The sequence below is a fragment of the Gobio gobio genome, assembly GCF_949357685.1.
Source record: "Gobio gobio genome assembly, chromosome: 10".
NCBI classification, from domain to species: domain Eukaryota; kingdom Metazoa; phylum Chordata; class Actinopteri; order Cypriniformes; family Gobionidae; genus Gobio; species Gobio gobio.
The window spans coordinates 57,155,003-57,170,261 of record NC_137116.1 but is presented as its reverse complement, the minus strand read 5'-3'; the positions used below and the strand labels follow the sequence as shown (position 1 = coordinate 57,170,261).

Here is a 15,259-nt window from a genome sequence, read left to right as displayed (position 1 = left end):
TCATATGAGACGGCAGAGATGGAAACATGCGACCATTACGTGTGTGTGTGAGGTAAACCGTGCGACTACGGCATTCATTCGCACAGAGACACACAATATTCATATTTAAATAGTCTTTTTGCAGTTTAATATTCTCTAACATTAGTCTATAATCACCAGATGTGTTCTTAGGTACCGAAATTCTATATCGTTATCGTACACTCTAGTTGATCACAACTTGGACCAGAACATTTTTGTTTAGTTTTATTTTGTAACGTTGCGGAGCGTGTACTCATCAACACAACATTTTATCCCTTTGATAAGAAAGTCTTTGCATGTCTAATATTGGCATGGATCTTTGGTAATTGATCAAGGAGACTTGCTGGAACATTTCATCTTCAAGGAACTTGATATCTCTTCTATGTAAAGGTAATTAGTGAACTTTCAGAGGGGTTGTTCTCATTTACATACAGCTGTAATTTACCATTTTCTTCCCGCAAACAAGATATAACACAGTTGAGAGTATGAGAATAGGTAGTGACCTATTAAAATGCATTTAAATAAAAGTGAATTAAAACAATTCATTTGAAAAGTTAATTTCAAATTGTATTTTTGAGCTTTCTGAGCTGCTTTTCAGTCGAATCATCTATGAAATGTTTTAAATTAATATGCTGCTTTTGTGTAAATTGTCTTGTAATTGCAATCATTTAAACATAAACATTTAGATCAAAATGGTTTGAGGTCGTGAGTTTTCTGAAGCTTTTATCACGGAATTTAATTATTTAAAAAACAGGTTAAAGAAAAACAAACTTCAGTTCTTGTTATTCTCTAAATAGCAAGTTTAATGACTCTTCAAATGGCAAAACGAAGCATGACCATAAAACCATACACAATAACAATGTATGAAGTGAACATATGGTCATCAATTTTATACATTAGTTTAGTTTTGGTTTGGTTTCCCATGTGTCCACTCGTCTTCATCATGTGGGGGGCATCTGGACATTGATTGGTTTGTAAACGGACGTTTCTTTGACAAGAGTGAATGAACGGATGCACTATTGAACAGTCGCATTGCTGGACTATTTTCTTTTCGTTACGTTTAAAAGTGGACATTTCAAGCTTTATATCCACATATTTCTCATGTTTGTGAGACGAGTATCTGCTGAGTTTGGGTTTATTTGAGACGCTCCAGCTTCATGTGTAAAGCATGTGATCGCTCCCGCCATTATTGTCTGCTATAGACTATTTGCTTCTTATTTATTAAATCCAGGCAATTATCTGATGAAACGTTGATTAAAATTAAGATACAATTTATACAAAATGAAATTCACATTAAAGAAAGGCTTTCTACGCAAAATCATACAAAATTTCGTTCAAAATTATTTCTGACCTTCTATCTTCTGACATATTGCGCATCTTTGCACTTTTCATAATCAATGTAGCCTAGATGAAGTTTAAAAATAACATTATAATGTTTAAACATAAACAGGAACTTCCTGTAAATGCTCTGAAAGTCTGAACCACACAGAAAATGCTTTCACACTAGAAACGAACCGAACCTTTGTTCAGTTTGATCCGGACTGAGACGACCTCTTTTCATCTTTTCTGTTTGGTCCGGCCCGTGGTCAGGGGAGGTTTCACATCTGTAATTTTCATTCGGACCAAACTAAAAAGTCCGTAAATCCGGACCTAACAAGGCAGGTGTGAAAGCGCCCTTAATGTGAATCGGTACTCGTAGTACCGACGTAATTCTGTCGGTGCACTTAAAAGTACGGAGTTCGGTACCCAACCCTAGTCATGATGACAAATGATACATATGAAATATGATATTAAAGGGTTAGTTCACCCAAAAATAAAAATTCTGTCATTAATTCCTTGTGTTGTTCCAAAGCCGTAAGACTTTCGTTCATCTTCAGAACACAAATGAAGATATTTTTAATAGAGTTTTCTGTCCCTCCATTGACAGCTACACAATGACCACTTTCAAGGCCCAGAACGGCAGTAAAAACATCATAAAAGTCATCCATGTTACCACGGGTGCTTTGTTTGCATGAACAAACGTCATTTTCCACTCTACAGGGAGTGCAGAATTATTAGGCACGTTGATTTTCTGATCATATTTTTTTTCCAGGCACATTTGACCAATTCCAAACCACAGTAATCCTAATAACTAGTATTGATTTAGTATTTAATAATGTATAAGTGATATATAATTGTTCATGAAGGCTGGAAATGAAAATCACCTTATATTCAGGTGTGCAGAATTATTAGGCATGTTTTCTTTTACAGATAAATTGAGCCAAAAAAGAGATTTAACTCAGACTGAAAAGTCAAAAAGTATTAAATGCCCATGAGAAGGATGCAATACTAATGCAATACTAGACATTGCAGTTAAGGCATGACCATTGGACAGTGAAATGCTCGTTGGGTCAGCAGGGTCAGACAAAAACATGTGGCGGAGAAAAGACACCTGTTAACTGCAAAAGAATGAAGAATTAAGGTGAAGAATTAAGGGTGAAACCATCAGGAACCCTTTAGTCTCCAGCGCCACCATTTTCCAGAGCTGCGTCCAATGGTCATGCCTTAACTGCAATGTCTAGTATTGCATTAGTATTGCATCCTTCTCATGGGCATTTAATACTTTTTGACTTTTCAGTCTGAGTTAAATCTCTGTTTTGGCTCAATTTATCTGTAAAAGAAAACATGCCTAATAATTCTGCACACCTGAATATAAGGTGATTTTCATTTCCAGCCTTCATGAACAATTATATATCACTTATACATTATTAAATACTAAATCAATAGTAGTTATTAGGATTACTGTGGTTTGGAATTGGTCAAATGTGCCTGGAAAAAAAATATGATCAGAAAATCAACGTGCCTAATAATTCTGCACTCCCTGTATTTACAAAATATGAATCTCCAGTGTGCATTCACGCACCAACATCTGCTCTTGTGTCGTTTCATTATTCTCTCATTTGTGTTCTGAGGTGAACAAAAGTCTTACAGGGAACGACGTGATTAATTTATTACAGATTTTACATGTTTGGGTGAACTAACCCTTTAAAGAGATTCAACACATTCACAGTTACTCATAAAATATCATCTGCTTTGATAAACTAATCAAAGTCAGTTGTTATCCTCCAAACCTTTACAAAAGCCTAACGTTTATCCTCCCCTAAAGCGTATTATTCTGCTTAACGTGCATCTAAACGTCTGCTCTGGGAACGCATTGCTCTTGTATTGAGCTGGTTGAAGATGCGTGATTAGCAGATCAGTGTGATTTTAGCATGACTGAATTGTGAAATCTCTTTCTAGTGGTCCGACAAGCCTTGTGCGGCCCACCTGATCCCACGGGACGGAGCTCGAGGCTGGACGCAGCAAGAGCTGAAGGAAAGGCTTTTCCAGGAAATCATGTGCAATCTGGACAAGGGCAGAGTATGTACATCTCAATCGAATGAACATGCTTTCATTTGACCACCTTTACAGGCTATTCACGCCGCTTTTAGGGTAGTAGAGCTGTAATTTCATTGTGTTGTTTAACACCATCTTTAATGTTCTGTAAAAATGTAATTTATTCCTTCAGAAATCATTCTCATATGAGGATTTGCTGCTCAAGAAACATTTAAAGATTATTATCAATGTTGAAAACTGCTTTACATTTTTACGGGAACCGTGATACATTTGTTTTCAGGATTATTTAATGAATAGAAAGTTCAATAGAACAGTATTTATTTGAAATATAAATCTTTTGTAACATTATGAATGTCTTTACTGTCACTTTTGATTCATTTAATGCATCCTTGCTGAATAAAAGTACTATTTTATTAAAAAACATCAACAAACTTTTCTTGAAAACGTTCTCGAAAGGATCAAAAAACGACTAAAAAGGCTGAATTATGCAATGCAGATAAGTCATTTTGTAAAGAAAAACTACGCACTTACACAACCGGTCAAAAGTTTGGAAACATTAAGGTACATTAAGTCTCTTTTGCTCACCAAGGCTGCATTTATTTGATCAAAAATACAGTAAAAACTGTAATATTGTGAAATATTATTACAATTTAAAATAACTGTTTTCTATTTGAATATATAGTAAAGTGTAATTTATTGCTGTGATCAAAGCTGAATTTATCATCATTACTCCAGTCTTCAGTGTATATATATCCAAAATAACAAAACATTGTACATGTTTTTTTCCAATATCGTGCAGCCCTACTCCTTTATGAGCACAATAGGCCACATTTTGAAGAATATATGCTTTTTTTCTCTCCAGGCAGAGCATACAGTGACAGTGGATGTCAAGTTGACTTTTGCACTATATTTCATGTCACAATGCGTCATGTTTTATAATTCAGTCCCTCACACACAATGATTGTATTGGCTTCAAAAGACTCGTAATATAGCACACAAGTGTTATGGACCATAGATATGTATACGTAGATGCCTCATTCGACCACTCGATATGGTGACAGATGAAAACGTTCTCGAAAGGATCAAAAACGACTAAAAAGGCTGTATTATGCAATGCAGATAAGTCATTTGGCAGTCGTTTTGTAAAGAAAAACTACGCACATAAACAGCCAATCAAAAGTTTGGAAACATTAAGGTATTTTAATGTTTTTAAAGAAGTCTCTTCTGCTCCCCAAAGCTGTATTTAGTTGATCAAAAATACATTAAAAACTGTAATATTGTGAAATATTATTACAATTTAAAAAACCTGTTGTCTATTTGAATATAAAGTGTAATGTATTCCTGTGATCAAAGCTGAATTTATCATCATTCCTCCAGTCTTCAGTGTCACATGATCCTTCACAAATCATTATAATATATTCACACATAATGATTGTATTGGCTTCAAAAGACTCGTAATATAGCACACAAGTGGTATGAGCCATAGATATGAATACGTAGATGCCTCATTCAACCGCTCCAGGCACGCCGACGCGCCGCCATTTTGGAACGGTCAACACTTCAGATGCTGTCATCACTCACATTAAAAAATAACTGCGCAGCCTCTGTAAAACCCAGCGCGATTTAAATTCCCGAAGAAATAACCTTTCACAGGTTTTTATAGCCTATGGGTGGGTTGCACCAACAAGGATTAATTTAAACTCAGTTTAGAGCTAATCTAGGATTTGTTGATCTAGGCTTTATTTTAAATCGAGTTGTGTTGCACCACTTAATTTTAAACCCAGATTAACAAATCGCGGATTCGAATTTAACCTGCGATTATCCTCCATTTACGATTTAATTTTCGCCGCCATGATGGATTCGCCATTGACAGCAATAATACTAATATTCAATTTCCTTCTTTATTGACCACCAGAAACTTAAATCCAGGATCAAAATTATGGTTTAAATGTAAACCTGCTTATTTTTAAACAAGGTTTAAAGTTTGGTGCAACAGAATTATTAGATAAACCTTGATTTAATCTAGATTTAAGATTAATCCTTGTTGGTGTGTTTTAACTCAATATTACAGGGTTTTAACTACGGTTACTTTTTAAAGTCGTGTTAGCTAATGCGTTCTTCATGTGCTGTGTTCGATTTCTGCTGTTCCATGAGTAAATCATTTTGACTCCTAATTTATCATTTCCCTGTTTTTAAAAATGGTTAAAATTCAGTAATGTGATGTTCATAATTTTATAAAGTTGTTTCATAAAAAGAGAATTTGTGAGAATTTAAGCTTTCAAAAATACCTAGTTTATGATGATTAAACATGGTTTGAATAAACAGGCTATACTGATGTTTATTAAACACATTACTGATTTATTACAGCTTGTATAATTTATTAATTTTGATGGCCGATTGGTTGATGGTTTATGGTTTCTTTGGAATTAACTTGTTTATAATGAGTTAAAAGCTGAGCTGTGTGTCTGTATGGTTCTCTGATGATCAATAGTATTAATGATGTTAAGATCTTTAACCAATATTTTAGCATGCACCATTTATGATCAACTAAATCCTATAAAATCAAATGCTTCAAGTCTATTAAAGATATAGATATTAATACATGCATTTGAATATTCACAAAGCGCGTTCACGACCGGCTTTGACTGTTCGAAAATGGCGGACGGCTAAAGTATAGCAGTCGCTAATGAGGCATCTACATATATATATATCTATGGTATGGACATCATGTACTTTTATCTATTATGAAGAAAGTCATATTGGTTTGGAAGTTGCAACACTGCCCCTTTACAGAAGTAGGAATAACCGCCATCAACACACTTTCTCATGTATGGTCTGTTTGTTCTTTCTCCACAGATGTGGGAGAAGGCCATCGAGATGGCCAAACAGCTTGTTAAACTTCACGAAAACCAAATGTTTGATTTCATAGAGCTCAGTCAACTGCTGGTAAGACAGGCGCGACAGAATTGCCTCTTGTTTCTTTGTTAATGTGATCTGAATGTAACGCCGCAGACAAACCCCCCCGAGCTTCTGTGATGTACACACACATTTTAGCGAGACAAAGCTGGTTTTGATTCACGCACTTCTTATTTATTCACGTTCTGAGTTGGCAGCCCATAACCCTGTCAGCCGTCACTCAGTGCAGGAAATACGCAGAGGCAATTTGCAAGCAAGAGGAAGGAAACGGGTGCGATAACGGCTACAGTAGCAGTTACACACACTCCTCTTGGTTCTGCCTTCGGCTCTGTGAAGTTCCCACTTGGCAGCTCACTTCAGTTTGATCGGAGAAGTTTTGCTTGAATTGGGTGAACAACTGCTGACAACTTTACTGTCCCGTGGTGCTTAAATATGCCGTACATTAGTTAGGGTGAATCTGAGGTTAAGGCCTTTGCACGCGGAGTCCAAAATTTTCGCATGCGTTTTTCGTATTCGTGATCCGAAAAATTTGTCCTTGAACACTGAGTCCGATGCGTATTTATGAATGCGTTATGAAAAAAACCGCAAAACAACACAAAGTGCCGTCTTCCACCTTATCAAGGAGCTGCGGATTATCCAGACCGATTCAAAGTTGAATGTCAGTGGCTCCATTTGATGCTTTGCTAGCGATACTGGAGCCACATATTAAAAAAAGACCAGCAATCTCCAGTCCTGAACAGAGACTGGCAGTGTGTCTAGGATCCGCGTGCACACACACACACACACACACACGCACACACACACATGTTTGTTTTTGTGAAATGTGAGGACATTCCATTGGCGTAATGGTTTTTATACCGTACAAACCGTATTTTCTATCCCCTTACACTGACCCTAAACCTACCCATCACACACACACACACACACACACACACACACACACACACACACACACATGTTTGTTTTTGTGAAATGTGAGGACATTCCATAGGCGTAATGGTTTTTATACCGTACAAACCGTATTTTCTATCCCCTTACACTGACCCTAAACCTACCCATCACACACACACACACACACACACTGACCCTGCCCCTAAACCTAGCCCTCACAGGAGACTGTGCAGTTCACTTTCTGTGAAAAAAAACTTGTTCTGTGTGATTTATAAGCATTTTGAAAAGTGAGGACATGGGGAACGTCCTCATATTTCACCCTCTTTTTGTAATACCCATGTCATTATACACATTTGTGTCCTGATATTTCACGAAAACATGCCCACACACACACACGTGCACACACACACACACACACACCGTTTACATGGAGTTGGTGTGCTATAATTATAGCTGTGTGATATTGTAGTAGTTTTGATACAATAATATTTGTATATATAATTGTAGGTATCTGAGCACTGGCGATTCATTCCCCAGCACTGCCAGCAGGTTTAGTTTGGGCATCAGCTGTAGATGGAAAAACGGATGCGAAAAACGCAGAAAATCGAACCTGTTCCGATTTTTTTTTTGACGGATGAAAGTTTCGGAGGCAGTGTGCAAGCGCGATTGACATAACGTGAGGTCGAATACATTTTTTGACGTGCGAAAATTTCGCATGCGAATTTCTGACTCAGTGTGCAAAGGCCTTAAATCTTTGCCATTTAGATGACTGGAAAATGGTATACCGTAAAAAAGGTTGGGTTATTTTTTTAACCCAACCGTTGGGTATACACCTAAAATGTTTCTTTTTTCTGCTTTATTATAATGCAGAGGAAGGAATGGATGAAAGGTTTACGCTGCTTGATGACAGTGGTCCTCGACTCTATGACTCAAATTTACCCTAAAATAAGTATTAAAGGGATAGTTCACCCAAAAATGAACATTAGCCCATGATTTCCTCTCCCTCAAGTCATCTGAGGTGTGTGTGACATTCTTCTTTCAGACGAACACAATCTGAGTTATATTACAAAAGTCCAGGCTAATCCAAGCTTTAAAATAGCTGTAATAGTTTTTTTGAAGTCCATAAAAAGTGCATCTGTCCATCATATAACTGCTCCACACGGCTCTGGGGTGTTAATAAAGGCCTTCTGAATCAAATCAATGCGTTTGTGTAAGAAAAATATTAATACTATTACTGCTATTAATGCTTGGATTAGCCTGGACTTTTTTAATATAACTAAATATAACTATATATATTAATATATATTTTATTCGTCTGAAAGAATGTCACACACACCTCGGATGACTTGAGGGTGAGTAAATCATGGGCTAATTTTCATATTTGGGTGACCTATCCCTTTAATATATACACTAATATTGCATAAAACAACATTGGTACAACATATTGGGTGGCTTTATGCTGTTTTTTTGTCATTTTGGAGAATTGCAGTTCACTTTAAACGTATAGAAACAATGTGCAGCCTGAACATTAAACTAAATATCTAATTTTGCCTCATTCATTTTGAATGACATAAATGATGATGACAGAATTTTTAATAACTTTTAAAAAGTTATACTTTTCCCGTCCGCTAGAGGTCGCCTATTCAAAACAAAGGCGTAGTTTGATGACATCATTCATCTACTCATTCACAATCATTTACTCATGTCATTCCTCACCCAATTTTTTATCGCCGGCATGCAAAATGAGATATTTAGTTGAATGTTCAGGCTGCATATTGTTTCTATACGTTTAAAGTGAACTGCAATTCTCCAAAATGACAAAAAACTGCATAAAGCAACCATATATGTTGCACAAATGTTGTTTTATGCAATATTAGTGTATTTATTAATACTTATTTTAGGGTAACTTTGAGTAATTTTGTGCTTTTCCAACTTTCATTAGTTTAAAAAAAATATATATATTTCTGTTTAGCATTATTGTTTGTATTTATTTCAGATTTATTCATTTTAATATCTCAACTTAAACATACTTATTTCAGTTAGTTGCCTAGACAACATTTCTAAATGTAATATTTATATTATCTCAGCGTTGTGTCAATTTTCTGAAATGATGAATAGTTTTAGCTTTAGTTAAAGGAACACGCCACTATTTGTGAAAATAGGCTTATTTTCCGACTCCTCTAGAGTTAAACAGTTGAGTTTTACCGTTTTCGAATCCATTCAGTCGATCTGCGGGTCTGGCGGTAGCTCTTTTAGCATAGCTTAGCATAGATCATTGAATCTGATTAGACCGTTAGCATCTCGCTCATAAAAATGACCAAAGATTTTCTATATTCTAGACTCTTCGGCCTAGAAAATCACAACTTCTCATTTTCCGTCGGTCTTAGTACACGATTTAACTCCAGAAGAGTCGAGTTTTAAATAGGAAAAATATGGAAACTCTTTGGTCATTTTTTGAGCGAGATGCTAACGGTCTAATCAGATTCAATGATCTATGCTAAGCTATGCTAAAAGTGCTAGCGCCAGACCCGGAGATCGCCTGAATGGATTCGAAAACGATATATATTCCTAGTGTGAAATAAAACCCTGAACACCCTCTGCCATAACTCTCAAAACACACTGAGATGGTTGTAAAAAATATATTTCAGTGCTTTTGCGTTCACCCAACAAACTTGGCGTTCGTTTGCAAAACTTTTGTGATGGAAATAATATGATGTGGGAGGAAAAACTGCAACTTAATGATATTTAATGATACAAGAGCCGTGCGGTCTGTGAGGTCACATTTACACAGAGGGTTCCAAGATCTGAACGTTAATCGTCTCTATTTATGATTGAATACTGAATTACAGGCTCTCGCACAGAATAGAAAATAAGTGAAATTATTTGACAGAATCATAACCGCATTCAAAATTATTGGCAGTAGCGGACACACAGGCTGCCGCAATTAAAGGTATTAAAAGCATCAGAGAGCTGTTTGAACAATTACAACAATTAGATTTTTTTTAATAACTTGATTATTATTAACCTCTTAAAATAAGGCACTGAAAGGATCATAATGGTTGGCCGGAAGGAGCAGGGGTTAAGTGCTTTGATTTAAAGGCACTATGGGGGCAGATAACAGTAATTGAAGTTGACTAAAGCCTTTTATTAGCAATAGTTAGATGTGATAGACGTTGACTAAAGCCGTATTGTTACGTGCAATAGAGGTCAAACACGTTACGCATTTGTAGATTAATTAGCCATTTTTTGGACTCGAATCGATGAATAGAGGCGATAATATGAACATTTTCCTCAATCAAAGCAGTTCACAAGAATATTGTTCTCATTCACATTCATTGTATGAATAAGAGCAGCGTGAACACACATAAAATTCTCCTTTTAGGGTGAGCGAATAATAACTGTGCTTTCGTTTTAGCTGAAATATTCCTTTTTATGCTTGACTTTTACACGCTTTCAATGCTAATCAGATGTTGAAACAGCAGTTGTTTTTGTCCACAGAAACAGCAGGCGCAGTATTACGAGAACATCATGCATGCGATGAGACCTCAGCCTGAATATTTCGCAGTGGGATATTACGGTCAGGGTTTCCCCTCCTTCCTCAGGGTGAGTACATTTTGCTAGTTGTAATGACTTTAATATGGGATACGATTTTCGAATGGCAGCTTGGTGAATTATTCCCCCATTTGGTGCTCAAATGTCTAATTTTCTGTTGTTTATGTGGTGTGAAATCTGTAAAGTATGGATTAAACGGTCACACAAACTGTTTGGCATTTTCAGCGTCAAGCATTGCCAAAGGAAAACCGATATTTTGACTGCAGCCCTCCCCGAAGAGCTCTCAGAGTAATTGGGTTTTAACAAGAAAATAATACTTGTGTTTTCACAGTCAGGGGTTTGGAAACCCTGGTGCCATACTTTCAGACACAAGAGCCCCTTAGACATCTAATGAAATGACAGGCTTTGTGCAGTTGTCATTGGTTCTGCATGCCAGATATCAGAAGCTCTTGAATAGAGAAAGACCTGCACGTACCAATCGTTCTTTTTAGGCCCTGTCCCAAATGCCACCCTGGACAAACTACACAACTCCATTACTTGAGTAAAAGTAAAAGTACTATTGGTTAAATATTACTCCATTACAAGTGAAAGTTGTACTGATAGATTTTTACTTAAGTAAAAGTACAGAAGTACTTGCTTTTAAAAGTACTTAAGTATCAAAAGTAAAAGTAAACGCATTATTTTATTATTGTTGCATTGTTGTATGAAAGCAGGCTTTTCCATCATGGTGGTTTAAGCCAGTCATGCTAGCATATTTTTAACTTATTTAAATACTTGCTTAAAAGTTACAAAGCTCTTATCAAAGTCAAAATCATACTAGAAAAGAAAGGTTTCTACATTGTGTTTATTTGACAGGATTATTTAAAAACATATTTCTGAAAGGACTTCAGTTAACATTATTAGCCCAACTACGTCGTTTTTGCATGCTAACTAACATCATTGTCGAACATTACTTAAGTGTTAGTGCTGGATCCACAAGGCTATCGCAACATGGCGGGTAAATCTATAAAAATAATTTGACCGCATATTTCATACCAATGTTAATCTTGATTTAGTTTTAGTCAGTCTTTTGACTACAACATTTTAGGCATCTGAATTGTTTTAGTTTTAGTCTATAATAAGATTTTAGTAGAATTAGTAGAACTAAAATCCAGCACTTGTGGTCTGGCGTCTGAGAGGCAGCTTTCTGTGCACTTTCAGACTTATCCACGTCTGCTCTTCTGAATTTTATCTTCTCAGTATGACTATAGTTGCGCGTCTGGAACTGCCGCCTTCTATTTTACCATCAATTGATTAGTGTTCAAAAAATACTTGGAAATCATTGAACTTCATGTGATCCTACAAGCGTGATTACTGATAGGCTGTCTGCAAAAAAACACAAAAAAAACAATCACGTTTTAGAGAAGAAAACAAATCATCCACTGTCTTTCAAAGCGGCTACGACTTTCTGCTTCGAGGATCTTGATAGAAATGTAGTGGAGTAAAAGTCATAAGTTTCCAGAAACAATACTACTCAAGGAAAGTACAGATACTCAAAAAGTGTACTTAAGTACAGTCCTCAAGTAAATGTACTTAAGTTACTGTCCACCGTTGTCTAAACCCTCACGGTCTTCCTCTGAGTCCGCATTTTCACGCCGTAATGCCGCTTTGGCTGCTGGGAAGGAGTCCGCTGAATAACCCACACTAGTAGAGCTCTGCAGAAGTGCAGATCGAGGGCTCATATCGACCTCAAAGGCTCCTTTCTGATTTAAATCCCATGATTTACTCGCCCTCAAGTAGGGCTGCAGCTATCGATTCTTTTTGTAATCGATTAATCTAGCACTTAATCGATCGATTAATCGATTAATCGGATAAAAAATTCTGTGTTTTTAAACAACCAAAACAAATAATGCATAACGAAAATGAAGAGGAAAAGCAATTTAATTTATTAATATGCACAACAGGTTTCATGCTGTAATCTAACCCTGACATCAAAGTAAATATCTTTTATGTAGATTTCTACACCTGCAGCATTTACCATTAGGCTACTAACAAATAATATATCATTTCTGGGGTGAGCCTATTTGCTATGGTAACCTAGCAACGTGTGTGTGTGTGTGTGTGTGTGTGTGTGTGTGTGTGTGTGTGTGTGTGTGTGTGTGTGTGTGTGTGTGTGTGTGTGTGTGTGTGTGTGTGTGTGTGTGTGTGTGTGTGTGTGTGTGTGTGCGTGAGCACGGCTTCATTGCAGTTTGGTACGGCATACATACATTAATTTTCAATAGAACGCTGCATTTGGCTTGCATCACTTGCATTTTAGGTGAAGCATCCGTTCAAAAAATCGCGTCACCACATCGCGTCCGGTGTATACAGTGAATGCTGAAATTATTGTTGCGTGGCTACATAAAAGTTTAAGCATATGTGATGCATTGCCACGATTGGTCTGACTGGCGCGAGAGAGGGGAGGGTGCATGTGTGTGTGTGTGTGTGTGTGTGTTACTGATTTTCTACTATTAAAGTTGGAATTTTTCCAACAAATGCAAAAAGTGCATTTCTTTGTGATTATAAAATACTTGAAGGAAACGGTTGACTTTCAGCAGTTAATGTCTGTGGGGCAGATTTCTGTTTGTTGTACATCAGATACATTAACACAGTAGTAGACCTACATTACATTTATTTGGATGCATTAATGAGAGAGTGATTGTGTGTGTGAATTACTCATTCCGTCATTATGAAGCTGTGGTTTGTAATTACTTCAAAGGTATTCAAATGTGTGGCTGTAACGGTTGAGTTGAGTTTCTGAGCTACTTTAGTGACTTTACTTTAGTCACAGGACGGCGTTGACACTGTTTCTGCGCAGCTCTCCGCGCGATCTTCACGTGTAAAGACTGAGGTCTGCCTTCAGGGCGCGCGCTCGTTGTCAAAGACGCGACACGGCTCGGCTCTCCGTGTCACAGAAAAAGCTGAGCACTGAACGGAGAAGTTTTCCGTATTGTTGTTTTTCAATAGTGCACAGTTGCTTCAATGTTCAAACTGGCAAGGCTTTAAAAGCATTTACTTGACACACTTTATGAGGACGAAAGTGAAAGCGATCTGGCTTCGGGGCTTGCGCACACACACACGGTGTGCGTGTGTGTGTGTGTGGCAGCTATAAGAACGGTAATCAACTTACATAAACTGTGTAAAACATGCAGTTACTATAGTGATTCTGGGCATCTAGAATCTAAACTAAATTCAAAATGTATCACGTGCTATGGTGAGCTTCCTGAACACTGAACTGCGGTCCGTGTGAATCAGATCCTGCGCGTATAGCGCGCGTCAGAGGATTTTTGCCTCGAGGAATTTTTGTAATCGAGTTAATCGAGTAACTCGATGAATCGTTTCAGCTCTACCCTCGAGCCATCCTAGCAGTATATGACTTTCTTCCTTTAACTAGTGCTGGGAATCGATTACAAAAAATTAACTCATTAATCACATTTTTTATGTAATTAATCGCGATCAGTATATCGTGTAACGTACATGAATGTGGCTGATCCCTGATCAGTGCCCTGACTACTGAACTAGGGATCTGATTGAGACGCACACACACACATACACACACACACACACACACACACACACACACACGCGCACACGCACACACACACAGGACACTGACATACAGCGCGTTCTTTTGTGTCTTGTCGTGCTTAGATAGTTTAAAGCATTTACATGAATAAGAGCGTGATCATATAATGTAACGCTGGGCAAAAATGTATATAAAAATGAACGCTGTGTTAATTGTGTTAAATATTTTTAATGCGTTAAACTGAAAAAATGAATCGCCAATTTGTCCAGCACTACTTTTATTTAGGGCTGTCAAAAAATTAATCGCATCCAAAATAAAAGTTTGTGTTTACATAATATATGTGTGTGTTAATTATTATTTATATATAAATACACACACATTCATGTATATATTTAAGAAATATTTGCATGTAAATACTGTATATACATTTATATAATCTATAATATATATAAATATAAATGTTTTCTATATAAAAATAGTATTTTTTTCGTAAATATATACATGCTTGTGTGTGTATTTATATATAAATAATAATTAACGGAGTACATACACATATATTATGTAAACACAAACTTTTATTTTGGAGCCGATTAATCGCGATTAATCTTTTGACAGCCCTACTTTTAACACAATCAGAGTTATATTAAACAATATCCTGGATATTAATTAAACAATTAATAACCTTATTAACCCCTGGAGCCGTGTGGAGCAGTTATATGATGGATGGATTTTGGGCTGTAAAATCTAAGGTACCATTCACTGCCATTATAGAGCTCTGAAGAGCCAGGATATTGTTTAATATAACTCTGATTGTGTTAAAAGAAGATGCATATACTCCTAGGATGGCTTGAGGGTGAGTAAATCATGGGCTAATTAAATATTTCTGGTAAATTAACCCTTTAAAGGTTATCCACTGATGTCACTGTTGGACAGTGTCACTTTTAGAAAAATGTCTATATTTAT

The 15,259-nt window shown here is 36.6% G+C and overlaps 1 protein-coding gene across 1 annotated transcript in view; it reads left to right on the top strand.

Moving 5' to 3' along the window:
- dock5 (dedicator of cytokinesis 5) overlaps positions 1–15,259 on the top strand; it is a 153,753-nt gene that overhangs the window by 105,564 nt on the left and 32,930 nt on the right. The window contains exons 37-39 of the mRNA XM_079828037.1: positions 3,298–3,417; positions 6,250–6,339; positions 10,699–10,803. Of these exons, the coding sequence (XP_079684163.1) occupies positions 3,298–3,417; positions 6,250–6,339; positions 10,699–10,803 (315 nt within the window). The remainder of the gene's footprint in view (positions 1–3,297; positions 3,418–6,249; positions 6,340–10,698; positions 10,804–15,259) is intronic.